Raw genomic sequence first — 27,737 nt, forward strand, 5'->3', positions numbered from 1 at the left:
AAATTGAAAGCCCAAATTGAAGCTTTAATGGTTTCTGCAAGAAATATATGGTGATTTTCTACAGCCTGTGGGTGACAGGTGGTGATAGTCACGATGCCTTAAAATGTACATATTGTTATTACAGAGGAGGGGCACCTAGAGGAATCATCCTCCTGTGGAGGAGGTGGGTAGAAGTCCTAGCTACACCCCTGGCTGTTCCTATATGGAAAGCCAGTTATTATTTACACCTCTTCCATGCTTCATATTTGTCTTTCTAACATCTGGCAGTTCACCTCCTCCTCAGTTTGTTGTGTCACTGACTAGTCACGACTGTGCCTACACGAATGTAGAATATGTATATTGCACAGTAACACATACAGTAGCTATAGTACCTAACTTCACCTGCTGCCCTCATCAGTCCAGCTAAGTTAGCTACTAGCCTAGCTTACCCGTTCCTTGCTAGCAGAGATGAGTCGGGACTTTTGGTCACAGCGGTAGCTCCAGACATTCATATGGAAATGGATATGAGGATGATGAAATTCACCGCAAGACGTAAATGTTTATGTGATGGCGACAACGTACCCATGTCCGCGGCGTCCATCCCGTAGCTAACTCCAACGACCGTGTCCGCATCATCGGATGCTGCGGCCCCGGATAGCGGGCTCCCGTCCCTGGCCTCCGACAGCCCGACCGCTCCCTCGGCTGCTGCTTCCATTCAGCCTCCCGGAGGAAAAACAGGCAAGCCCTCCGAATAAAAGACCCACGGCGACGGCGCTTTCCCCGCTGGGATGAAGGAGGGACGTGTTGATTGATATGCAACAGTAATCAAACGGAGGAATATGCGATAGTTATCCGCGAAGGTCCCTTCATCTGTGCGATGCTTCCTCACAACGGCGGCACGGAGCCCGCTCCTCTCCGCTCCTCTCAGCTCGACCGCACCGCACTTGCTGCTGCTCCAGCGCTGCTGCTGCCTGGTTTTGTGCTGCTGGACGCTGCGGCTCCCTCTGCAGGAGGCCGAGGGAACCGCAGCCCAAAGCTCAGCCTGTCCGCTTGGATGCTGTGAATCACACGCAGAGGTCAGCCTGAACTGATGGAGTCGGAGGGGACGTGTTACAGCTACATCTCCTTGTGGTGAATCTGTACCCTTTTCACAACTTCTGCTGTATTTCTGCTTCAAACAACAGGAGAATTAAGGTAGAATAAAGGCCATGTTGTGTTGCATTTGCGCTATAAAATCACATGTTGCTGCTTTCAGATCTGAAAACCATATCAAAGTAACAGTATTATGTAATGAATTCAATAGGTTATATTAAGAAGCTGCCATACCACCTTTGATATTCTGATCTTTACTTACTTTACTTACCACTGGTGCCCAAGCAGACAGGCCTACCCCTCACTAACCACCATTGGTACCAAACCTCAGCATCCTTAACATTATCATATCCACTTAGATTATATTGGATGCTTACCTTTGGATTTAATTTTCCCTTAATTAAAGTGCTGCTAACACTGTTAATATTGGTTTGTTTGCTGACAATGTTTGAAGGCCATATGACCAAGAACCAAGGCAATATTCATCTGCATAAAAGTTGGTGTAATACAACAGCAGTTTGACCAAAACCTCACATCATCCTTGTGAACACAAAGCAAAAAACCCGGTGTGCATTTAATCATAATCTATGATGGGATTATCACTAGGCATCTGTATTTGTAGATTATTTCTCTGCATGAGTCTTTTAATTTATACTGGTATAACTTGATAAGGGTTCTTTCTTGTGAAATTCTACAGATTTTCACAAGATGTGAAAATTAATGTGAAATTAATATTTTTGTATAATATAATATTGTTTCTATTACTCATCCTTTTCCTCATCTGGCAATCCCATGACTCCTTGTTAGATCCCAACCCCAGGTTGGGAACCACTGATCTAGGCTACTGCAAAATCAATGTTTTGTGAGTTTTCTATTGAGAGTACTGTATATGCAATTACAGTTTGCATGGGATAGTGTCAGGGATTAATTATTGTGTCCACATCCATCTCTACACTAGACATGTGACAATGTTCTCCTCCCCACGGGTAACATGATAGCTACAAATCATAACTGTGCCTGTCATCTAAGTATTGAGTTGCTGTACTATGAATCCAATGTCCAGTAGATAAGAATGTTGATACTAGACATTTTTTTACCCAGAAGGACAAATCCCAGTTTCATTTCAAGCTCTAGCACTCACTTGTTAAGGATTTCCTGACTCACACACACACACACTTTCATTTTTCAGTTTGACAGAAATAGATTTTGAGTCACTTTTAACCATTTCCATTATACAAAATAAAAGATCATTGTGCACATGAACATCAACTATAAGCAACGCCTATATATATATATATATATATGTATATATATATATATATATATATATATATACACACACTTGACAGACAATAAACATTACAGACAAAATATAATTTGGACAAAATCTTAGTTTATTAAGAAAATAATGCCACACATTATTCTACTACAAGTATAAATGATGGATTAAGGGATCCTCTCTCCTTTTCTCCAAAGAAACTAATGAATATAAGATTGGTAATCCTCCCAGGAGGTTTGCACGCCATTTTCATCAGGTCTGCCCTGTCCGCCAAGCGGGTTTGTGAGCAGACCATCACTGGTCTGGGGTGGAGCCAAACTATATACACTGATGCTTAGAGAGACAGAGAAAGGGGGGGGTGAGGACGATGGAAAGACAAGATGGGTATCTATGGGTACTAGAGTATCAGCTAGTATCAGTCATCCGTAAGGGGTTTAAAGGTATCGGGGAAGATCCTGCTCCACCACCTGGAAAGAAAGCAAGAGTAGAAGTTGGAATCTACTACATGTCCTAATGAAAGTGTATTAATAACAGCTGGAGAGATGAAACAACACACAGTGTGTGCTGTTACAGCTATAGTAACATACAGATGTTGCACTGTTTTCCTGAGTTATGGGCCAGAGGTAATGGCAATTTATATGAAAGGTAATTTCCATGTTAAATCCAAAAGGATGTCCAATCTTAATCCTGGCGTTTTCTTTATTCATTTACCTTTTCAATCTATCCTTTTTGCTTTAACTCATTCATGTTTACAACACAATGGCAGAATTTTCATCTGTGCACAATGTTACATCTGGCCAGATAAAAAAATATATACATATCTCTTCCCGGTGTTATCTTAGATTACACATCCGCATGGATATACAAAGTGTACTACAGTCAAGCTCTAAATACTACACAATTGTAGTAATGGAAGATATTTGTACATACACTGGGATCATCCAGGGGTCCGTATCTCTTCACCACCTGACCCTCCCTATTGATCAAAAACTAGAGAGGAAAAAAAAAGGAAAATTGTTATCAAAGACAAACAGCTTACTAATGTACAGAATTACAAGCACAGAAAATGAACTGTTTGCTGTTTTAACTCTAAAGATATAAAATATAAATGAATAACTGATATTATGATAATATTTACCTTAGTGAAATTCCACTTGATGCTACTGCAGGAAAAAAAGCAAATCATATATTAGAAAATAATCACACAGTAAACATTTTCATTCATTGAAAACACATTTACCAGTTTGTGTCAAAGTTTCATGTCATTACAGTTTAAATATAGGCGACCTAATAAACTTGCCCTCACAAGCTTTTATTTCATAATAAGATAAGTGCCCCCTTATCTCTTCACGTGTTCGCCACTTACTTTCCAAGGAAGCCTTTCCCGTTGGGCTGCTCCTTCAACCACTTCCACAGAGGGTGAGCATTGGCCCCGTTCACATCAATCTTACTGAACATGTCGAACTGAGCGTCGTAAGACTGGGCAAACTGTTTGATCTGAGATTCATTGCCAGGCTCCTTCAAAGTAAAACAAGTGGGAAATGACAAAGTAGGTCAGTACTACACAGAACTGGAGCTGATCTTAGTCTCATATAGCTATACAGTATATTAAATTATACAAGTGCCATTCTAAAATAAGAAAACTACTAAACCAGTACTGACGGCGTAATTTACTACAGTATGATGTTACTTATATATTACTATGTATTATTGTGTTACTTAAATATCATGGTTATAAAATATTTTTGTGAATAAACTCTTCCATTTCTATCAATAATTTGACTTTGTTGTTTCAGATTTACATTACATGAAATCTTCAGAGTGCAGTCTCAGGCCTGCCCTATCATGCTGCTTTAATGAAACACTCCGGTGTTAGTTTACCTGGTTCCCAAACTGGTTTGAGGGGAAGGCAAGGATGCGTAAACCTCTCTCAGCATAGCTGGCGTGCATCTGAGCAAACTGAGAGTAGTTTACTGGGGTTTTACCTCATTTAGAGGCAACATTGGTGATGATGACAACGTTCCCCCTGAAAACACAAAGATACACATCCATAAAGTCTTCGTGCTGCTGGTGGACTTGTGATGGGATACCTCAGCATATTTAAGGAGAGGCTATATGGTGAATAGATTTACCTGTATTTTTCCAGAGAAACCACGTTGCCATCAATATCTGTCGCTGAGAAGTCGTAAATAGACGTGGCCATCTGCCAGTCCTCTGTCGGGGCAGACTGTTAAGAAAAAATAAGAGTTACAAAAAGAGTTGAGTGGTGGGAGCTTACTTCCAAAGTGCACAATCAGGTGTTGTTTGAAAGAATGGATGAGCCAACATTCATACTTTTATCCTGCTGCATGAGTATTAGATGACAAAAACAATTAAAAAAGATAATCAGGAAAAACAAGCATTTCATCTTTAAAAACAAAAGGGGTTGAATTTCTTCTGGCACCAAATCATTACACAGTTTCTAAATGTTTGACAGATCTTATAACACTGATGAATTCAATTTAAAAATGTTGAAGTTCCAGAAAAAAAGTTCCGGTACTGAAATACAAAGCAGTGTCTCAGTCCAAATGTCATGTTTTCTTACCATAGCCTGCAGCAGGACAGAGAAAAGGACAGTGGACCCTATCAGACGCATGACTGCCCTTCAGTAAGGTCCTCTGAAGGCAGAGCGATCAAATCTCTACACCACTCGGTGATATCAGCTACACCCTAACTGTTAAACCACAGTCCCTCTACTGACAGAGCTCAGTGTCCAGCGTCCTCATGTAAAGGGAGCGGGTGATCATTAACAGAATTGATAGGCTCTGATTCTCCAATAGGTCCCTCTCTGCTGCTCCACATCAGAAATGCACATGTGCTGTAGTCCACAGTTCACATCATTACCATGAACTCATGAAAACCGTTGACTCTTCATAAGAGCAAATAATTGGGCCATGGGAGCTTTAGCTCCATGTGGCCAGGGCAAAGAGCAACAGTCTGAAGAAATACATAAACCCATTATGTAATGTGCTTAATACCAGGATGAAAAACAAAAGGTTACATCAATGAATTGGCATGATTTACAGCATACATAACCCCCTAAGTCTCAGGCTGATGTTTGTTCATTCTACCAAATAATCATAAGTATGTTTTGGGAAGGGAAGCAGTGGATATTTTAGATGTACTATTGTCAGAAAGGGAAGAAATGATTTCTACAGGCAGTACAAACTTATTTTTGTGTAAGGCTGAGCAGTTATACAGAGTCAGGAGGCCCCTTTATATGCAGGAGGTAATTGTATATTTGGTAACACTGTTTTCAGTGGTGGGAGCTAACTATATACATGTGCATGCAAAGTAATGCATTGTAATACCGACGGTACACAAACTCACTTAAAACTTACTCCACCAGCAAAATTAACTTGCAATAATGAATCAGTAATCATCATTCAAATCATATTATTATCTTTGTCACCTAATGTTTGACTACACCTTTGATAGTTTAAGTTTTTCACTTCTACTTTATGACTTGGCATTGCTTCTTTTACTTTAGTAACATTTTACCTATAACTTGCTTTTATAGGATGCTGGTAAGCTAAAGTAACTTTGCCCACTGAATTAATGCTGTTTCAGCTGTAACAGTAAACATGCTGACATGGTCGTGTGTTATAAAACCTTTTAAAATGACGTCTGTCAGAGTGATAAGCTTTTATCAGCTGACACCAGCAGCCAGACGGGAGAGTGCTGCTTGTATGCACCTTTGTACTACTCTCCTCACTCACTCACTCTTCAGTGAAGTCATACCCAAGTTCAATCTAGAGTGCACTGCCTGTGTATACAGTGTTTATAATCGCGCTCCCACAGGCTGACAGGCAAGAAAGGTTCATGAAATACATCATTGGGAAACAGAGGGAGGTGTTATGCAAAGCCTGGAGGAGCAACACCAACACAGTAAATATCGATTCAGACGGTAACGTCGCCAGCTGAATATGGGGCCCTAAAATATTAGATATTCTTAAATGCAGAATTTATAAATGAAAAACTGCGGTGGATAATAGCATATTACACACATCGCGGTTATGCAAATTGGAAATCACGGCAGCACTCGCACCTCAAATGCCAAGTATGGATTTACGTTACCGTTGTTGATAAAACAAAGTACAGTACCATCGCCAGGAGTACTCCGCTGCTGGCCACAGCCCCAAATATGAAAAACACATGTAATGGTCTCATTTTTGTTGGGGTGCAGAGCACATTCATACTGATCTATAGCGACATCGTAGCTGCAGACTCCGCCCTGCAGCTTGTTGTGAAACAGCGATGGGTGGTCGAGGGCGGGTCAATTCAACACTGCTAGGTTATTCCTATTCTTCTTCTTCTTATTATTATTATTATTATTACTATTATAACTGTTATTATTTTTAGCATTTTTAAAATTTATTTATTTTTATTATTATTATTATCATTACCGTTGCTTTTGGTCAAACTCCACCCTTGCATTACCAGCCAGTTTACGTCATCAGCCTGCGTCGGTAAACGAAAACGTGCGTCGCGTCGTTCGCTAGAGCGGAGTGATACATTAAACAAATATATATATAAATATATTTTGATTAATTTTAAAAGAAGAGGAACATTTGAGACAATATGGATGACGAAGAGGAAACATACAGACTATGGAAGATTCGCAAAACCATCATGCAGGTGCGTCAGGTTTGAGTGTTTTGTTTTAGCTTCCTGTCTTAGCATGTAGCTCAACTTAAACAGCGGTTCCGCTCTCTCATGCCGCTCTGTAATGTTGGACACTGGGGGGTTCGTTGATTTTATCGTCATTGTGGGGTAGTTTGTTGCTAGTGCCGACCTAGACCAAAGTGGTTGTACAGGTACAGCTAGAGAGACTTTTAGTTGAGTTTTTCAGGAAGCAGTACTCTCAGGCTAAGAAGCTATACAAACGTTAATCAAACGATGAAAAAGGAAAGCTGCACATCGCCTTGTAGTCGCTGTTAGAAGTGGTTTGCAGCCTGGGAGTGAGAGGTTCCCCGAAAGCTTTAGTCTGTTCTAGTTAGCTTTTAACACATTGTTATGGTTTGTCTCGCTGACTTCATGGCCTCACCCACCTTCCCTCAGCTGTGCCATGATCGAGGCTACCTGGTAACACAGGACGAGTTGGACCAGACACTGGATGAGTTCAAGAGCCAGTTTGGAGATAAACCCAGCGAGGGTCGCCCCAGACGCACAGACCTCACTGTGCTGGTGGCGCACAACGATGACCCCACCGACCAGATGTTTGTTTTCTTTCCTGGTAGGTTCACACCCAATATTAGATAGTAAACACTTAACATTTTCATGTAAAAACACTTAGATCTTCATGGAGCTAAAGATGAGGCCAGTACACTGCAGCTGCGTTCGCTGTGGACTTGACTGACTTGATGGTCACCCTAAACTGCCGGTGACTGCAGGGGTGGAGGATAAACTCCTGTTGCATCAGTGAGCTCTCAACAATGGCTGATCTCATGGCATGCACAGTTGTTATGAGCTTTTTGTGTTACCCTTAGACCAGACAAACATTTTCAGGCCAGACACAAGTTTACATCAGTCTTTTGGCACACATGAAATTAAATAGAAGTAATGTTTTAGGAAAGGGCGATGGGTTAATGTTGAGCTAAACTATTTTTACAGCTTTCTTGCTGGAAATGAAAACTATAGTTGGTGTTCATATGTAAAGAATGAGCTGCCAGAAGGAGGAGATCAAATAAACAGATAAGAATCTAAAGTTCTTAGCATTAAATCGTAGAACACATCCTGTACCAGTAGTGAAGCCTTAAGTTCTGTCACAGAGGGGGCTCCCAGTCGGTGCAGCCCAAGGGAAGCCGCAGAGAACTGCAACGCCTGACTCAGAAAACTACAGCTGCCTTGCTCCCGTGACGCATTGATGCCATGTGACATGGTGACGTTCTGCAGCACTGGTGAAAGCTGGACAAAATTTCTAACCAGCATGCATTGTTTTAAGTCCAGCATGCATCATGATTCAGTCCAGTGCTGCATTAAGTTGTACACACCTTGTCTTTCCTTGTGAGTAAAACTGTTGTGCCTTAACATTGTGTTTGTTTTGTATGACAAATGCATCTTTGTGATAAGATGAAGTCATTTTTTTCTTCACTTTTCAGAGGAGCCCAAGGTGGGAATCAAAACGATTAAGATGTACTGTCAGAGGATGCAGGAAGAGAACATCACGCGAGCCATCATTGTTGTTCAGATGGGCATGACTCCCTCAGCCAAACAGGTAAACACCAATTGAAGGTAACATTTACACCATAATTTCCGTGATGAAAAGGAAAGAGCATATCACGTGTGATAATGCTGTGACTGTCTTATGGTTTTTTCAATTTCTCTGGCAAAAATATGGAATTAAAATGGAAATGTCTCTTTATAGTCATTAGTCGACATGGCACCCAAATACATATTGGAGCAGTTTCTACAGCAAGAGCTGCTTATTAACATCACAGAGCATGAGGTAAGCAACATACTAATAAGTCCACTGTATTATCCCATTAATATTTCAAAATGATCTTACAGACTGTGCCTCAGACAAACATTTTTGTCTTTGATGCATTTCTTTGATGTCTTTCAGCTTGTTCCAGAGCACATTGTTATGACAAAAGAGGAAGTGACTGAACTTCTGGCAAGATAGTATCCTATAAAACTGCAGTTGATTTACCTAAAGACCACCATTGAGCTTTATCTAGTGAATTTATAATAATCTTCAAGAAAACATGCATTTGTTGTCCTTCCTTAACATTTTACCTCAGTAAATTAAAAGAAAGTCAGTTGCCAAGGATCCAGGCAGGGGACCCCGTGGCTCGCTACTTTGGCTTAAAAAGAGGACAGGTAAGACATCTGGAAGACGCTTTTAATTGATATTATTATTATTATTATAATTAAATATGCATCCACACATGGCTGCGTGGTGTTGTGGATTTAATCTTGGGTGGGTCATTTGATAAGCTGCTTTTTCAGTGAAGGCCTGTGATCACTGAAACTTTCTTTCTGGGTCTACTTACTAATTAAAAGACATGATGATTTAAACATTTAACATTTTTTACATTTAAAGCATAATTCTGCTTTTCACACACACACACACACACACACACACACACACACACACACACACACACACACACACACACACACACACACACACACACACACACACACACACACACACATATTTTTATATCTTATTTTGCCACATTGGACTTTGCTGTAGTGATGATAAGTTTGTGAATACAGTGTTTTTACCACTGGTATGAATAACTTCATAAATCCTGAAAATAAAACACCTTATATAATAACCTGAACTACTTGTTGAAGGCACATGGACATTATTTATTTTTTGCATTATTTGCATGTAATTTGTGACAGCAGATATAGCCATGAAATGTCTGCCAGTATGCAAACACAAGAACACATGGAACAGACTTTGTGTACAGTAATTTTACTGTTTGATAGTGAGTCAATGGTCTGGATTGTGCCAGATCCCAGATTAAATTTCTGCTGTTTTTCTTATGCTATTCCAGGTAGTAAAGATCATCAGACCTAGTGAAACAGCTGGGAGGTACATCACATACAGACTGGTCCAGTGACACACAGGTGTGTTATATTTATATGTAAATAAAGTAATAAATGATAAAATAATAATAATAAGTGTGTGTGGACTGTGAGTGGGTAGCTGCTTTAAATAAAACAAAGTATGTTTGATTTTCTAGATGTTCTTTTGGATACTGAAGGAAACCGAAGATGTTACATCACTCAACGGATTATCCTTCATTTTGACTTGTTTTGTTTAGATTTAAATACTTGATGTTACGGATTTTGTAAAATAAATGATTTTAAAAAATGGAATTAAATATTGCTTCCTTGACCTGATTCAGTTCATGTATTGTCGCCCTTAACATGCAAAAACAGATTTTAACTCCAAGAAGGACACATCAGTTTCACAATAGCATCTACATCAGGTTGTAATGGTTTTAGATGCCTACCTTCCTTTTCCATTTGAAAGCCATGCTGCAAGTGCTGTAGACTGACACTTTTAGAGCTGGCTGCTTATTCTCCGTCACGTCACAGATCAAAGTTACCACCCACTGTAGTAAACTTCCTCCAGTCGAGTGCCCTCCCCTGTTCCACGTAATGAATGATCTGAGAATTGTCGTATATGGTAGTAACTGTTCCTGCTCATATTTCAGTAACTTTTCCCCATTTGGCCTGTAAAATGAAAGATTATAAATGGAATAACCACACAATTTTTAAAACATTAATTTTTATTAAAATATACCAACACTCATAAAGGCAATACAGCAAAATTTATAAGAAACTGCTAAAGTTATTTTTAAAATTCTAGTGCTGAAATGAAACCAGCAGCACTCGAGAGAATTTATTGAGAAGTTTTGCATTGCACACATTCTGATGTGACTGCTACCCACATTTCCTCAGGACTGCAAGAGCAATGACTAAAACGCTTTGAAACAGAAACTGACACACAAATACATTTTTAAATCTTATTTTAAATTTGAGTCAAAGCTCTTGAAATGACAGGAGTACTTGCATCAAACAGCAGTAAGCATGCAGAGGTTTTACTGCCTGGATAGATCAATGCAGCTGCAAACATCTACACAGGTTTAAAAAACAAACAAACAATAAAACTTAAAATTTGATTTTGATGTACATGATAAAAAAAAAATCCCTCTCAGTTTCAGGTTTCCCTGGACTTTGATGCATAAAAAACAGATTCCTGTCATAAATTCACATCCACTGATATTTTAATAATGATATCAGACAAACTCAGGCTCACTGTCCCTGTTCCTCGTCAGGGGTAATTTCTTTCCACACAGACGCGCCAGTGGAAGCCCTGACAGGCTTAAAACAGGGGAACACGGGTAGTTGTTGTTGGACTGGTTCACGTTGAGCTCGGCGAGAGAGGAGCTCAGATTCTGCTCTGCCCCTGTGTCCTCATCCGGGGGCCCGCTCTCTGGCAGAGCAGGGGGCTCTTCTCCCTCTGGGTTGTCTTGGTCCTGGTCCCCATCTTGTTCAGGGTCGGTGTGGGTCGCAGACTGGCTGGACAGGTCCAGGCTGTCTCTGTAGTTCAGCTGGTCGTCGTCGTCTACGCTCTCCTGCTTCATCAGGCTGTGGGAGTGTGCAGTCCTCTGGCTGCTTTCATCCAGCTCTGAGTCAGAGTCAGGGAGCTGCTCGCTGGAGCCCAACGAGCCCAAAGAACTTCCTGAATGGAGAGAAAGAGGCCAGTGACTGCTGTGTAACACTGAGGCCGGATTTGAGAGATTTTTACATGTTTAGAGGTGATACATGTGTATTCCTACGTCAAAATACCTGTAACTCAGCCGGAGCTACAAGGGGAAGTTATAACAGTATTATGCATAACTAGTCTTTATGACAACTTACCACATCCCTCCTCCGTCTTGTCAGAGTCTGGTTTACTGTGCTCCTCTCTGCCTCCACTCTCATCTCCATCGGCACAGCTCCCCGTTTTGTCATCTGCATTCGTATCCTGAACCAGGAATGGGAGGAAATGAAAATTTTTATCAGTAAGACAAATAAGGTGAATGTGTGCGTATTGTTTTGTCAGCGTATGAAATGCATTATGCAAATCAGGGGGGAAGTGGAGTAGGCCATAACTCTGGATGGGGAAATTAATCTTCTGACATTTTAGTACTTCCATTTTTTGGCTTCTTGCCTTTATGCCAGGTTCTGTAAATACTCATAAATTATTTACCTTTTGACCCTTATGTCACATACCACGTTGCCTTTTCCCTGTCATGAACTGACATTTACCAAAGAAGCACTGCTGAGCACCTTATGAGTCGTCCTCATCTGCCTAAGTCTTTAAATACAAAGGCTTAAATCTTTGTATTCACAGCTCCATTGATTGGTAACTCCTTTCTTAAAATTTTGAAGTTCAGTGTTAGTTTTAACAGTTAAAATTAGGACAACTAATACAAGAATCCATTTTAAGCATGTTAAAATCAATATGATATGATGATATGACAATATGCTGCCATGCAAATGAAAAACTGCAATTACCAGCGTGAGCTCACAGCGACCTTTGAGTCCAAGTGGATGGACAACCTGAACACATAATGCCTCAGTGCTGATGACAAGGGCATTATGTGTTCAGGTTGTCACATCAACGGCAGTGAAAACGTCAGTCACATTCATCATGTAAATTCATATAAAGTTAGGCTTTCAACACCTGGACCAGGCTCAGCAGTGCATCTTAATGTCCAAACATATAGCTCATGAAGTTGCCACTTGTATGGTAAAATGTCAAAACACACCTTCTGCTGCGAATACATAATTCAAGAGACTGAGCAGCCACCCTGAGTGCACACAGAGCCCTACCTGCTGAGTGGAGGTGGAAGCAGAGCGGCTGGTTTTGTGGGACTGAGAGGTTTTAGACTGGAAGATGGTTGAATAGAAGACTATGAAGGCCTCCACGATGCGGGCCTGGTGGGGGTAATCAACCAAAGAGGACAGAGATATCGTGGCCCCAGTCGGACGGGGACGCATCAGGGTAGGCCCAAACACAATCCCCAAGTTACTGGGACTCATCTTGTTATCCTCCTCTAGCTCTGCGATCCTGGAAGGAGGAAGTCAGGGGAATGATCAGGAGGACATTTCTGCACCAAATCAAATTTAACAGAAGCAGGTTTGTTATTTTCTTTTTGTTCTGCTGCGGGTGGCACACTAACGGACCTTCGGAGGTGGCGAATGATGTAGCGCAGTGTAGCTATGTTAGCTTTGGGCAGCTCCTTCAGAAGCTCCTTCAGCTTGTCCACCAGCACCAGCACCTCTGGGTCAGTGTCAGGACCCAGATCCACCAGCTCAGGCCCCCTGACCACTGCTGGGTTTACACTGTTGGGTTCGGCCTCCCCTCCCTCCGGTGCGTCTCCATCGCCCTGCATACTCTCCTTGGCCAAACCCATTAGGTTGTTGTACAGGCGGAACAGCATGATGGGCTCTGGCAGCTGGGGGGAGGGGGAGGTGAAGGAAACAGTGTTAGATGTAGTTGAACTGAGCATGAATACACAACATTTCATGTAGGGTGGAGCAAGAGAGCCTCACAAATAACTTTAATGCAAATAATTAAAGCAGGTTAATGAAAGAGGGATTCATGACAGCCCTCACACGTGATGTGTGAATATACAGGTATTTATAATCATGACTATATATGATGAGCATGGGTACTGTGACAAAAATTTTTTTTCTTTTTTTTTTTACTCTTTATGGACTAATTTATCCATTTGTAAAGGTTGTCTTAATGATTTCTTCTTACTTGTCCAATCAACTCAAACAATAAAACAATGAACCACTTTACAGTTACTTTCAAAGGTCCTCCATGTTTCTGGTAGTGAGAGATATGATAATAGAATTTTAATTGGTAAACTGAAAAGAAAACAACGAAAATAAACCCAAAATCTTTACATAAAGATAAATATGTAAGTGTTAAAGATCAGAGCTAAAACCTGGAAGTAGAGGATACAGGAATGTTTTCTGTACTAGGTCCCCGTTAGCTGCTGCCATGGCAACTGCCACAAGTCATTTGAAAATATGGCTGCATGTGCACCTGTCTGAGGTAAAGCTTGAGAACGTTGCTGATGTCGTGTGGTGAACACTGGGACAGCTCGACCAGCTCCTTTCCATTCTCAAAGGCCTGACACAGTTTCTCAACACGAGTCTTCACCCCGTTCACCCTGTAGATGCCCTGCAGGGAGGAAGCAGTGGTTTATACGCGACTTCTTCTCTGCGGCTGAAGATTCAAACAATAAGCTGAAATAAATGTTCCCACCTTCATCTTGAGAGCCCGTCTCTCTATCTCAGAAATGCACTTGGTGATGATGAAGGGGATGCCGTCACTGGCGCAGCTGGCTACCTGAGAGAACTCCCTGCCGAACAGCTGCAGACGGCCCTGCAGCTTCTTATGGCCACACTGGATGGCCAGAGTCTCCAGACAGCGCTTGTGACACGCCAGGAAACACTGTGGATGGAAGGAGAAGAAAAAAAGTGCTGACTTGAAGAACTTTGTCTAAAACATCAATGAGATACTTCAAGAGCTCTACATTCAAATCCTGAAGTACTTCCCAGGTCACAGAACTCACCTCCTCACACTCGGCCCCCTGGAAGTAAACGTAGCTGTCACACTCGCGGCACTTGGACGGAGTCCGCAGCTTCCTCAGTCGGTGGGTCTGGGCTGCTTTGGACAGGCCGATGTTACGGAAGGGTCTGGTGGACACCACCACGTCAGGATCCATACCGTTTATATCTGGAGAGAAAGACGCCCCCATCATACCACGTTTTCTCTCCTTCAGCCATGTAATTAAACAGCAGAGTCAAAATACAAGATAACCTGAAAATCTTACTTTGATTTTCAAATGAAGCTACATTCCCGTCTTTCTCATCTGCATCCTCATTGGACGACATCGTCCCAGTGGATGATGTCCGGGCCATTTTACTGATGTCACCTACAATAAATGTACAACGCTTTAAACATATTTTCTCAGACATGCTATGTGTGCTTAAGAAGATGAGTTTAGAAAAAGCCATTTGACTTTTTCCTTATATAACTGAGATATTCTGGCGTATGTCACTGTGAATCTGAGTTCTTGCTCACTTGTGCTGGCAGTAGGAGACTCAAGGCCTCCATCTCCTCCAACGCTGTCATCGCTCACTGTGGAACCCCATGACTTGTGGCCCTGCCCTGGGGAGAGCAAAGGGAGAACAGTAATGAGTTAACATGACTACACACAATCCTTGCAAACATTTTCTAGTCCATTTTGTCCCCCTTTGATGTAAAAGAAGTCTAAAATTCTCAATTTAAAAAACCATCAAAACTTAAAATCACTTTCTTTAACCAACAGTGTGTGAAACGCAGTGAAATGAACACGTGAACTACAGGCAAAAACTTGTCAACAGACTGTATGTCTCAATAATAATAATAATATTTATTATTATCATCTTTACAAACACGGCAGCACAGTGACATCTAGAGCTGCAGGAGGCATCACTTACTCTTGTGGTGAGCCTCTGCCTCCCTGTTGTCACCAGCTGCTGTCTCCACGCTGGCGGCAGGGCTGTCTGTGTGGCTCGTCTGCTCTGTGTTGAAACTGTCATTCCTTGGTCTGTGGCCCTGGCTGCAACAATGTGGAATTATAAAATATATTCAAAGTCATATAATTTCAAGGAATAGTTCAACATTTTGGAAAATACACTTATTTGCTTTCTTGTTTTCCTGAGAGTTAATGATCAGCCAAAGGCTTCATTTGAAAACCTGGATGATAATTTATTGTTATTATTATTATTATGATTACAGCTCTACTTGAAGCTCTTACTGTGACGATGAGCTTGAGGGGGAGTAGGTCTCAAATGTGTAGTGAACATTCGGCTGCTCAGGTAACTGCAAGTCTCGCACGTGGGCGGCGTACTGCTGCCCTGGGTCGTACAGCTTGCTGCTCTCACACAGGGTCTGGTAGTGGACGGGCAGGGCTACCGTCTGCATGTGCATGAGCTGGTAGTAGGAGATGGTGGCCTGCAGGAGGAGCAGATGAACAGAAGTCATACAGAGGCTCAGCAGCTGACAGTCTTCTGACGTTTATCTGTGATTCTTCTGACCGAGCGGAGGGTCTGGTCGCTCTGTTTGATGACGTCCTGCAGCTGTCTCAGCACCGTGACCTTTGTGTGCTCCAGCTCCAGCTGCTGAGTTGTGGCATCTGCTATGCACGTCCGGTAGGTGGCCTCTGCTTCATCTGCCTGCACAAACACACATACACACACGCTTTTTTTTTTTTCCTTTTTTTTTTTTTAGATTTTCAATTTATTTCTGTTGAATTGTCAATTGTGACAGTGTGGCAGCCAAGTCATCATTTTAATTCTCTATTCATTTTCATTGTTATTTCCACGGTGACTAAGCTCAGAAACTACAGAGGCAGCAAAAAAAAATAAAGTTCTTGATAAAAACCTTATTGCGAGCCTCTTCCTCTGATCGCTTCTTCTTCTCCAGAGACTTCGCTGTAGATCCTCCTCCCTCCTCCTCGGCTCTGCAGGTTGCGGTTTTGGCCTTGTCGTACTCCTCACAGCGCACCATGTAGACCTGCTTGGCTTTCCGCAGGTTGACCTCACACTCAATCTAAACAAAAACACACCATTTTAAGTCCTCTCTATTTCTTATTGTTACTTAGAGATGAATGAAACATGCTCACATATACAGAGTACAAGACTGTACCAGTTTTCTCTTTGCTCGAATCCAGATCTCCTTGATCTCCTTCCGTCTCTTTTCATGCTCCTGTTTCCGCTGCATCAGAGGCTGCACGGGTAAACACAGTAACGGATCAACACAATGTGTACAGGAGCAAGAGAGTTCAGTGTTCATAGCAGCAGCAGGGGATTTAAGAATTAACAGAGCACACAGAAGTTGTTAAGAGTTCATGTTGCAACACACTTCAGTAACGTCTACCTGGATGAAGGTCTGGCTGTGCAGCGTGGTGCTGGCCTGCTGCAGCCCCACGCTCTGCTCCTGGTCCTGCTCCAGAGCCAGAGAGTAGATGGAGAAGAGGGGCATGTGGGGCTGGAGGGAGCGAAAACAACAGAGAAAGGAAGGGTTTGATATCCAACATCCAGTATCACAGATAATCACTGAGAGGTGGTGGTTGAAAAGAAAAAAGAAAAGAAAAAAAAAAAAAAAAAAAAAAAAAAAAAGGAGGTTTACATGTGTTATGCTGTGTTTGCAGGACTGGTATAATCTCTGGAGGCCTTTGGAAAACTCCGTCTCTGGTAAAGTAGAAGATAACAACATAATGGACGCGACAATGAGTTTGCAAGTGCACAATGGTTAAGTGATAAATGCTGTAACAACGGCTTGATCTATTAATTTTCTAATACTGATTGATGATTTATTCTATTAGATCTCAGCATCTCAGTATAATAACGACAAAAACTAATTACAGGTTGCCAACTTATGTCTTAAAATTGCAGATTTTATTTTCTGTCATAAAGTAAAATTCATTCCATTGATATATTGGTTGATCTGCTTGTTTTGTGAGTCTACCACTTACCCAGTGAAATCCTCTTCTCCACGTAGTTGATCAGGTCCTTCATGTACTTGGAAATGGTTTTGGCGTAGAGCAGAGCTGAGTCCACCCCTCCCTCGCTGCGCTGCAGGATCACATCCACTTCCTCGACTCGGCCTACACATTGACACACAAACACGGGTCACTGCACATATTGTTACTATAACAACAAACTGTTTTTGTTGATTGCACTTCATGGGAGGTGAAAGTCTGCAGAAAGGATGTGAGGATCCGTCACTAGGGTGATAATCTATTTTGTTTAGGTTTTATTTTGGTGATAACTATGCGTTCGACACCGCTGTGTTTTAGCTCTTTACACTCACTTTGCTTAAAACTGTCGTGTCTTTTTCTCCTTTGATTTTCTACAATAAAGTCTGCCTTTCTGCAGCTGTTTAATCCATCAGCCGTCACTCTTGCTGTGAAACACATCGGTGCACCACAGTATTTATATCAGCAGGGGGAGACCTACCACCCATCTGGTGTGTAGAACATCAAATGTAAAAGTTTTCATGGTCTGAATAAAGGTTGGATCACTGCTTTCTAATGTAAATGGATGACAGAGAATACACAAACATCTAAATATATCAGAAAGCAGCATTTCCACGAGACAAAATTAGGGTGAACAGAAGAACAGATCACAAATGGAGCCTGTGAGCGCCTAAAAAGAGTAGATGAAAGCTGGAGCGAGAGTGGAAGAGTGACTGAGTGCCTACCCATGTCCTGCAGGTCGCTCCTGAACTGGCCGCCGTCGGCTCCCTGGCCTGTCGCAGTGTACAAGTTCTCCATCGACTGCACAGCACAGACATGATTCATTACTGACAAACACAGATCAAGGCTCGTCATCAACTCAGGGATTTTTTTTTTCTACACCCAGTGGAAATTTGGGAATGGAAATCACTTCATGCAATGTGATATTTAACTGAAGTGTATGAATAATGAACTCTGTGTTACAGTAACCCTAGTGTTTTTTTTTTTTTAAACTGGCAGATTGGTTGCTTTGTGCGAAACATTCACCCACCCTGCTTTTCTCTGTGGGGAGCAGCGAGAGCAGCGTGCTGCTATCCACCTCTCCCATCAGCAGTTCAGACACACTGAGGAAAAAAAACAACACACACACATCAGCACAAATATAGTTTACATGTAACGTGGGTGTGAAAAAAAAAAAGACCAACAAAGGAAATGTAGAGCTCATTTCAAAAGTGAAAGAAAAAAGAGGAGTAGAGGCCCCGCCGCTGTAGGAAACCTCAGCAGGTACACTGGAGACAGGAAGTGATAAAAGTTTTATCTGAGTTATGTTCGTCTACCAGGTTTAATGTTTTTCTCTTCACACTACATGTCAAGTTACTTCATTTATTTTCTACTAATTCCTCATCCACTCAAGTAAAATCCACGTGACATCCTCTCTTCTAGTTAGCTTGTCAGCCTAGTGGAAGGCTAAACAAAAAAAAAAAAAAGTGCTGTCTCCATCTTGGTGTTTTTCAGTTCATGACAAAAAAGGAGTCAAACAGAGGAGAGAATGAGGAAACAGACTTGTCAGGCAGATTTCAACTGCCTCTGCCAGCTCACTTCCTCCTGTGACAGATATCTAAAAACCCTGACATGCCACCAGCAATCATATGATGAACTGTTGGCGCAAGATGCTTCAATTACACATAAAACAAAGACATTTCTCTACTCGAGGTTTGCTCCCAACTTTGAAGATATAATTTCTAAAGATTGAAAATGGTCAGGCCAAAACATCCATGTTGGACATTCAGAGTTTGATGATTTGATAGTTGCCATATTTAATCATTTATTTGGTCCTCATTTCTCTCGAATATTTGAAATCAAGTCAGCGCGCATGATTTATCATCTCCCCAGTCTGTAGCAATCTGTTCATTTAGCAGCCAGGTAGTGAACAACATTTTCAAGTTTTGGTTTTGTGTCATACAGCAGGAGAAAAACCACTTCCTGTTTTCAGCTCTGCTTCATGCAAATGTGTCACCATCACTGCACTTCTCTCTCTCATTCCCAACAACAGACAACTTTAACACTACGCATTAACACACACAAACACAAACGGTACAGCCTACCTTCTCACATCTAGTTATGTTGCAGCCCTATGATAAAACTGTTGAAATTCATTTTATCCCCTCATCAGTCCACAATCAACATCCTATCCCAAGCAAAACTGAATTTTAGATTTTTTTTGCAAATGTATTAAAAAGGAAAAAATGAACTATCACATTGACATAAGTGTTCAGACCGTTTACTCAGTACTCAGTTGATGCAACTTTGGCAGCGATTACAGCCTCAGGTTTTGTTGGGTGTGATACAACAAGCTTTGCACATGTGGATTTGGGGTTTTTAGGGATTTTCTTCTTCTCTGCAGACCCTCTCAGGCTCTCTCAGGTTGGATGGGGACCGTTGGAGGACAGCCATTTTCAGGTGTCCAGAGATGTTCGATTGGGTTTAAGTCAGGTCACTGACTGGGTCACTCAAGGACATTCACGGATTTGTCCCTAAGCCACTCCTGTGTTGTCTTGGCTGTGTGCCGAGGGTCATTGTACTGTTGGAATGTGAACCTCCGACCCTGCCTGAGGTCCTGAGTTTCATTAAGGATATCTCTGTTCAGCTTTCCCTCCACCCTGACCAGTCCCCCTGTCCCTGCGGCTGAAAAACACCCCCACAGCCTGATGCTTCCATCCCCAGGCTGGATGGTGTTGGGCAGGTGATGAGCAGTTGTTCATTTCCTCGAGACATGACACTTAGAATTGAGGCCAAACAGTTCAATCTTTGCTTTGCAAGCTCCAGGATGTGTCTTCATGTGTCTTTCACTGAAGAGAGGCCTGTGTCTAGCTGCTCTGCCAAAAAGCCCATATCGATGAAGGGCTGCAGTGATGGTTATCCTTCTAGAAGTTTCTCCCATCTTCACACAGGATCTCTGGAGCTCAGCCAGAGGTTCTTGGTCACCTCTCTTACCAAGGCCCTTCTCCTCCGGTTGCTCAGTTTGGTCAGGTGGCCAGCTCTAGGAAGAGTCCTGGTTGTTCCAAACTTTGTCTATTTAAGAATTATGGAGGCCACTGTGCTCTTGGGAACGTAGCAGAACTTTTTCTGTAGCCTTCCCCAGATCTGTGCCTCGACAAAATCCTGTCTCTGAGCTCTGCAGGCAGTTTTTTTACCTCATGGTGTGTGCCTTTCCAGATCATGTCCAATCAGCTGAAGCTACCACAGGTGGACTCCAATCAAAGATGACCAGAGAAATATGAGGCACCTGACCTAAAGGGTCTTAATACTTATGTCAAAGTCATATTTCAGTTTTTCCTTTTTAATACATTTACACAAATTTCTAAAATTCCTTTTTGGCTTTGTCATGAGTGTAGAAAAAATGAATTTTAATCATTGTTGGCATAAAGCTGCAACATAATGTGAAAAAATTGAAGGGGTCTGAATACTTTCTGAATGCACTGTAATACATATTTGGACACCACTATGACCTCACTGGCACTTATATTACTGGCACTCAAATACAGCCTTTGGAGCAAGGATGGCAACTACACCAATAACAGTTAACTATAGTAGTAATTAACGTAGGGCTATTATATGATGACGAGGTCTTCACATTTTACAATAAGACATACTATTAAGATGGACCAGATACTTACTTGCTACTAAAAGCAACTGCAATGGTTTCAATCGCCTTCTCAAAGTCCTTTTTATCGGCCTCGTTACAAGACTCATAGTGGAAACCTGAAAAATCACAGCCATGCATGTTTTAGGTTTCAGTTGTGGTTAGGAATACACTGCCAAACAAATTAACTCACACACCTGCGCATCAGTGACACACTGATGCGCAGGTGTAACTACTATATATTACATAAGGATGTTGTGTTTTATGATTAATATAAGCTGTGGGTGATTAAGTCCTATGTTGTCAATGTTTCCATAGTATAAAAAATAAAAAATAAAAACAACCTTCTGTTTCATTAATTTTTTGTTCATGGCTGGTTCAAGGTTTCCCTGCACCGACTGACCTTTGACCTTGGATATGAGCTTTCCCGCAGCAGTGAGGATCTCCACAGTGTTTAGCAGGGGGTAGGTGTTAATGACCTGACGCAGCACCCGTAGGACCTCACCCAAACACTCATGGGCCACAGGCCGCTGACTCTCCTTACCTGGAAGGGAGGGAGGGGGAAGACATGTTGGATGAAAAAGTAAAACCAGTTGGGCCACACTGGCGTTTTTTTTTTTTTAAGTTTTGTGTCAAAGTTAAATCACAATTGCAGAGTAATGCAGTTGTGCGCTGGGGCCATCGTGAAATCATTCCTTTGTGGTGCCTTCAGGGCAAAGGTTGAAGTTTGGTAACAATTCATGACTCTCAGATGTCCGAGGGTCCTTGAATGCATCACTGATGACGCATTAACTCAGTGTTAGCTAATTCATCACAACCTCGTGGTTATGTTGGATCAAAAATAAAAGTTCACCACATGTTGACTGCAGTGAATTTTGGATCTCTGTTTTAAAGAAATCATTTGACATTTTGGGAAAAACGTGTTTTACTTTCTTGCAAATAAACCAGTGGAAGTTATTGCTCCTGTCAAAGAAATAGTCCAGCACACACTCTGCTCACACTGTTGAACAGATTAAACAAACAACATATAATGTGTTAAATTGTGAGCTTTAAAGGCACTGTACGAAGATTTTTGTTCTCTTTAGTCCGAGCCAGGCTAGCTGATTCCCCTTGTTTCTAGTCTTTATGCTAAGCTAAGCTAAGAGGCTAATGGCACCAGCTTCACATGAGCTATGAGAGTGGTATAGATCTTCTAACCTAACTCTCCGCCAGAGAGCCAATCAACAGATTTCCCAAAGTGTCTAACTACACCTTTAAGTCTCTGCAGGGTGGAGTTTCTGCTGTTGCTGGAGACGGCAGACAGACAGAGAGCAGACAGAGAGCAGACAGAGAGCAGACAGCTAAGACAGTGACACACGAGTCGGTGTCAGACAGGTCAAGTCGAGACACGGTGTCAGCTCTTCAGCTTTGATGTCACTAGTGACACATCTGCAGCCTGCATCCTCACTTCTTCCTCCCACACACACAAACACGCACAAACACATGTTTTGTCCATTGTTGCCGTCTCCTCTGTACACCCTTTTTCTAACGGAGACAACTCACTCACAGAGGAGGCCAGAGGGCAGCCGGTCCCTCCATCCTCCCACTGTCTGTCTGAAAAAGTGTGTGAGAGTGTCTGAGCAGCAGCAGCAGCAGCAGCAGACAACGAGAACAGAGTGACCTGAACATTGTGCCTCAGAGGATGTGGTCTTTTTTTTAATTGTTTTGTAAGATTAGAGACCAATTCAAGTGCTGTGCTTACGTCTGCCTTCTGTGGCTGATGAAAACAAATCACCTTACTCACACTTTACTCTCAGCTTAACGGGAACAGTTTGAGGTAATGGGACCTAAAAGGCGAGCGGACCTCGAGATTTAGGAGACGTGTGGATCGCAGTAGAGAGGAAACAAGGCGCGAACTCTGATTCTGCTACTGATTAAGAAGAGGAGGCGTCGGGTCACGGTGATGCAGCCAACATATCAGAGTAGGAAGTGTGGACGCTGCCGCTCTGTCAGAGGCTATCCATCATGGCTTCCTGTTTAGAAAGCTCACTCTGGGTGGAGAACATGACAGAACAGAGCCAGATAACGGCAGACAGAAAGACACAAAAACAAATCTCTTTCTGTCTCCTCCGAACCGCAGATCTGCTCTGAAAACAGCCTCCAACAGGAGAGAACAACCGGATGTAAGAGTTGAAACTTTATTTAAAACACTGGTTCTCCTCAGGTCCAATTTTGTGCAACAGGTGGAATCAAGAGCGAAATTCACTCCATGAGGAAAGAAAAGGGGTTTCGCTGTTTTGAGCCTCACTTCATCACAGGGGAGGTGAAGAGGAGCGTGTGTACGAGGCTGCAGTAAACAAGAAGGTGGCTTCCTGCTGGAGACAAGAGTGCGGTCGACTCTGTGGGTGCAGCGGAAACGCAACCCTTCATTTGGAGAGAGGAAGCTCAGTCACTTGTGAGCTTGCTTGTGCAGGGTTGTTCTGCCATCACCCCCAACTCCCCACCCCCCATCCCCTGCATTACATGTGCCAGTGAACAGGACTGATGCAAGACTAACAGAAACCTTTTGTGTATCCCTCATGTCCTCGCCACGTAAAGCCCCTGTCGAAATGGACTGGAGTGTGTAACGCAAAAGGGGAAGAGGGAAACTAAACAGTATTGTTCTGTCTACAAACGGACACATTTACATGAACCCAACGACAACCAGTTACACCAAAGACAAACAAAAAGAGACATACCGTCACCAGCCATAAGCTGAAAATCATAATTGGTCACACACACAGAAGTGTGTCCTGTCTCCACAGTGGTGAAAACAAGCATTATTCATCTCACAGGAGGAGGATCAGGATTCATTCCCAGAGTGCTCAGTTCAAACCCATATCAATAAACAACACATGGCAAAAATGTAGCAGCTCACCTGAGAGACGGGAGCCAAACTCATTCTGACAGGTGAGACAGACAAACATCAGGGGGAAGGTTTCTGTGGGTGGATTTGTGACTGGTGGAAGTTTGTAGACGAGACTTTGGGAAAAAAAAAAAATTCATAAAATCTTACCTTCAGCCAGCACCACATCCTTCAGTTTCTCCACAGCCTCAGCAAAGCGCGCCACATCCCTCAGCAGGGCCGGGATGTCCTCGACCTCAATGGCCGTGCTCTCTGGACTTTCAGATGGAGCAGTTGGGGTCAAGGCCCCTTTCCCTTGGCCCTTAGTGAACACCCAAGACTGGAGTGGGAAACCTGAGGACACACGGAGAACATCACTCAGCCTCCAGACAACCACTGAACTTACAGAGCATTAATCGACAACAACACTGATAATTTATTGAGAAAAATGTAAAACATTTGCACGTTTCTAGACTTTAAAGGATTAGTTCCACATATATGCTTTTTAGCAGAGATTTAGCTGAATAATATCGTATCTGTCCATTAAATGTAAGGCTCCAGCCAGCACTCAGTTAGCTTAGCTTTGCACTGAAGCTTGTAACGTCCAATAACTTTATGGAGCCTCAGGTGGTTTCCCCATAAAACGGCGAAATAGCATTTGTACATTCATTTGTATTTCTCAAAATGCCAAACTATTTCTTTAAATGTGAGGATTTGCTGCTTTCTGCTGTTTTATATCACTGTAAACTAAACATCCTTGAATTTCAGACCGCTGGTTGGACCAATCAAACAACCTGAAGTTGTCCCCTTGGGCTCTGGGACAGTGGGAGGAGCCTTTTTCACCATGTTTGGACATTTGGAGACTAAACAATTTATTGAAAAAGAGTAACCAATCAATAGTGAAAACACTGGTTAGTTGCAGCTCTACTCCAGGTTACTGTTGCAAGGCGTCAAAATCCATCTTTACACTCTCTCAAACTTTTCATTTTTATTAAAAAAAAAAAAGAAAAAGTTTTGCTTCCTAAATTTCAGGTCAGTAGGCGGTAATACTTTGTAATTGTGAGGCCAGACTTTGCTCCTTTGTTTCAGCTCAGAGGTGGAAATAATGGGCCGTATACAGCAGATATGTCACTGAGAGGTACTGATGTGTTTGAACCAGACCTGCAGCGCTGGCGTGTCTGCTCAGTGCCGTGGGTCTCTTCAGGGTGGACACAGGAGACGGGCAGCCCATCCCTTGCATCGCCGGCATCTTGCTGTGCTGGGGGCTCGGGGTACCCGGGCAGGACGCGGAGAGGTCCTGTAGCCCAGCAGAGGCTGGAGTGAGCGTTGAAGAGGAGGGAGAAGATGAAGGGGAAGAGGAGAGGGTGATGTCGCCCGCATCTTTCCGAGGCTGCTCCTGGAGGATGGACAGCTGAGAGAGGACAGGAAGAGCGAGAAAGATCAGCATGGTCACATGATTCAAGCTTTCCAACACATCCTGAATGGCATGAAGACATCACCATGACACTTCTTTGCTATTGCAGCCTTAAACATAGGCAGCGCTGTTGTTGGTAAACACACGTATGAAGACTTTCACAAGATCCTGTGTCGCGTTGTGTAACACTTCCTGGCTCCAAGCAGTTGTTGGGTGTGGCAAACTGAGCGGAGCGTAGACTAACAGAAATGTGATTTAAAGTTTGGAATAAGAACGGGGACATTTTCAGAGGCGGAAATAACCTCCTCACCTGCCCACAAAATGCAGAGAGAAGTTTTCTGTTATCCTGGTTGCTGCTTCTCATTTCCCAGTCATGACAGATTTAGACTATAGTTACTTCCTCACCCACTTTTGGGCCTGACAAGTGCATCTCCAGCACAGCCGAGGAACACGGCTCACCGCTACAAAGAGGGCAAATCATTTCTGACACAAAACAGAAAATCATTCCAGTATATTTGCCGTTTGTTTTGGAATTCACAAGATGACATGCAAACACTCGCACGTACCTGTTTAAGCCATACGTTGTGCTTGTTGGGCAGTATGTCCAGCCTGTCCTTGCCTTTTTTAACTCTCTGACTGGTAGAGTAAGGGTTGTAGCTACTTTTGCCACCACGTTTCAGCATGCTCCTTCCCCCTACAGCTTCGTCTCCATTCTAACCGAGGCACAACTCCACTTTTGAAACTGATCTCGCAACAGCATTCACACACACTCCAGCCTGCCACTGCTCTATTGGTGAAAACCCCACAGCAAATACACTTCCTATGAAGCAGATATGAGTCAGTGTGCAGTCAGATACACACACGTACAATTATCTGAATATGTCACCCTGTGACACTGCACCATAATGAATGTTTTCAAGCAGTTTCACACAGCCAGACTTGAGTTCAGCCCCATTAATGCTCAGACAAAACTTAACCTGAGAATTTATACCTGGTGTAAATAGACTTTTCCCACACACACACACACACACACACACACACACACACTATAACCACCACTGGTCCAGAGCACCTCTCTGCTGCCCTGTCCACTCCAGCTGAAGGTCGTCTGACACACACACACACACACACACACACACACACACACACACACACACACACACACACACACACACACACAGAGCAGCAGTGCCAGGCAGAAACCAGAAGTGATGCGCTACTCACAGACGATGCGCTGCTCTGCGGCCCGGGGCTTCCTGCTCGGTTCTTCTTCGAGATGGATGGCGTCTTGATCAGTTCCCGTTTTTTCCTGAACATCTTCAGGGTGCCTTTCCCGTCCATCCCGACTTCTTTGAGTTTCACGCACAGCCCCCCCACCCACCCCCCGACTCGCCACTTGGGTGCTCTGCCGCTCGCACTCAGCGGGAACTCGTTGCCATCCAGGCCGACCTTCAGCCACGGTGACTGTCTGTCTGCCTTCCTGCTCCTGCTGTCGCACATCGAGCCGCGCAGGCTCACTGACGGGGAGACAGGCAGCTCACCGCAAACTGTCTGTGCGCTCCCGGCATCCGCTCTGCGCGTCCGCTCAGTTTCGTCAGAGGAGGAGGAGGAGGAGGAGGAGGAGGAGGAAGGGGATACAGAGACGAAACACGACTTTTTCACCAAAGTTTTGAGACGTTTGATTCCGATTAGGTTACACTCGACAGTGTCGCAGGATTGCAACTTTCACACAAATGCAAACCGACTCCAGACGAGGATGAACTGCGTCCTGACGCGCACAAACACACACACACACACACACACACACGGCCTGTCGCCTTGTTCAAATTCACAGAAATCAACTCATCCTGACACACGTGTGTTTCCACCATGTGACCCGCAGCTTCTCCGGGCACCTGCTGCACACACGGTGAAAACACCGACCCCTTCCCGGCGCAGCCTGAGACTCTGACCCGCAACAGGCGGGAAGAGGCAGCGGACCTCCGGGCTACTTTTTATTTTATGGAAATATTTACTGAAGTATTTATATATATATATATATATATATATATAAATAAATATATATATATTTATAATGAATGTATGTGGTTTGGGTTCCCGTCTTTCAGATGACCAGTAATAATAAATAATAAAATAATTATCAAAATAAAATATTAATAAAGTACAGAATTCAAACAACATATAGATGGTTTTCAAAATGATGATCATTTAAAGGGTCAACAACAAAGCTTAAATGTGCTTTTTAAAAAAAAAAAAAAAATATTGGCTTTGAAATGATTAGTGTCACTTCAAACTAAAGAATCAAACTGCAGGCCCCTCATTGCACACACCCCCACGCCGCCATCTCAGTTTGACCATCTAATTACCGGCATATTTCTTTAAATAATAATAATTTA

At 42.8% G+C, this 27,737-nt stretch overlaps 4 protein-coding genes across 9 annotated transcripts in view; 1 reads left to right on the forward strand and 3 right to left on the reverse strand.

The window, feature by feature from the left end:
• pip5k1ca (phosphatidylinositol-4-phosphate 5-kinase, type I, gamma a) overlaps positions 1-1,322 on the reverse strand; it is a 49,707-nt gene extending 48,385 nt beyond the window's left edge. For 2 of the 3 annotated variants that reach the window (XR_011692450.1, XM_071487429.1), the window contains exon 1: positions 562-1,322. Coding sequence is in view for 2 of the 3 variants with exons in the window: in XM_071487429.1 (XP_071343530.1) it covers positions 562-694 (133 nt within the window). In the remaining variant the exon portion in view is untranslated. The remainder of the gene's footprint in view (positions 1-561) is intronic. The other variant, XM_071487430.1, reaches the window with a different exon arrangement.
• Positions 1,323-2,444: 1,122 nt separating this feature from the next.
• On the reverse strand, positions 2,445-6,642 carry gpx4a (glutathione peroxidase 4a). 3 transcript variants are annotated; one of them, XM_071487431.1, is made up of 7 exons: positions 6,494-6,642; positions 4,483-4,577; positions 4,232-4,376; positions 3,717-3,868; positions 3,489-3,513; positions 3,281-3,340; positions 2,445-2,817 (listed from the first exon to the last, which is right to left on the reverse strand). In XM_071487431.1, the coding sequence occupies exons 1-7, from the start codon at positions 6,584-6,586 to the stop codon at positions 2,785-2,787; spliced, it is 603 nt and encodes a 200-aa protein (XP_071343532.1). In that variant the 5' UTR covers positions 6,587-6,642; the 3' UTR covers positions 2,445-2,784. The 3 variants fall into 3 exon arrangements, with proteins under 3 accessions (XP_071343532.1, XP_071343534.1, XP_071343533.1); XM_071487433.1 differs by having other exon boundaries at positions 6,467-6,632; XM_071487432.1 differs by lacking the exon at positions 6,494-6,642 and adding an exon at positions 4,935-5,121.
• Positions 6,643-6,837: 195 nt separating this feature from the next.
• Positions 6,838-10,249, forward strand: polr2eb (RNA polymerase II, I and III subunit E, b). Its single transcript, XM_071487445.1, has 8 exons — positions 6,838-7,027; positions 7,451-7,625; positions 8,491-8,606; positions 8,757-8,837; positions 8,955-9,013; positions 9,133-9,211; positions 9,901-9,973; positions 10,090-10,249. The coding sequence occupies exons 1-7, from the start codon at positions 6,971-6,973 to the stop codon at positions 9,964-9,966; spliced, it is 633 nt and encodes a 210-aa protein (XP_071343546.1). The 5' UTR covers positions 6,838-6,970; the 3' UTR covers positions 9,967-9,973; positions 10,090-10,249.
• A 374-nt stretch (positions 10,250-10,623) lies between these two features.
• arhgap45b (Rho GTPase activating protein 45b) lies at positions 10,624-26,985 on the reverse strand. Of its 2 annotated transcripts, none has more exons than XM_071487443.1 (24): positions 26,566-26,985; positions 25,089-25,338; positions 24,099-24,281; positions 21,468-21,608; positions 21,099-21,183; positions 18,473-18,545; positions 18,168-18,243; positions 17,440-17,571; positions 17,094-17,155; positions 16,842-16,952; positions 16,611-16,691; positions 16,347-16,514; positions 16,001-16,138; positions 15,721-15,917; positions 15,401-15,522; positions 15,003-15,089; positions 14,752-14,853; positions 14,491-14,654; positions 14,181-14,369; positions 13,959-14,096; positions 13,088-13,359; positions 12,734-12,971; positions 11,777-11,882; positions 10,624-11,597 (listed from the first exon to the last, which is right to left on the reverse strand). In XM_071487443.1, exons 1-24 carry the CDS (start codon positions 26,839-26,841, stop codon positions 11,152-11,154), a joined length of 3,837 nt encoding a protein of 1,278 aa, XP_071343544.1. In that variant the 5' UTR covers positions 26,842-26,985; the 3' UTR covers positions 10,624-11,151. The 2 variants fall into 2 exon arrangements, with proteins under 2 accessions (XP_071343544.1, XP_071343545.1); XM_071487444.1 differs by lacking the exon at positions 26,566-26,985 and adding an exon at positions 25,908-26,136.
• Between the last annotated feature and the right edge of the window lie 752 nt (positions 26,986-27,737).

This window comes from Trachinotus anak, unplaced genomic scaffold (genome assembly GCF_046630095.1).
Source record: "Trachinotus anak isolate AG129_WGS33_773 ecotype Australia unplaced genomic scaffold, CSIRO_AGI_Tana_v1 ptg000010l, whole genome shotgun sequence".
NCBI lineage: Eukaryota > Metazoa > Chordata > Actinopteri > Carangiformes > Carangidae > Trachinotus > Trachinotus anak.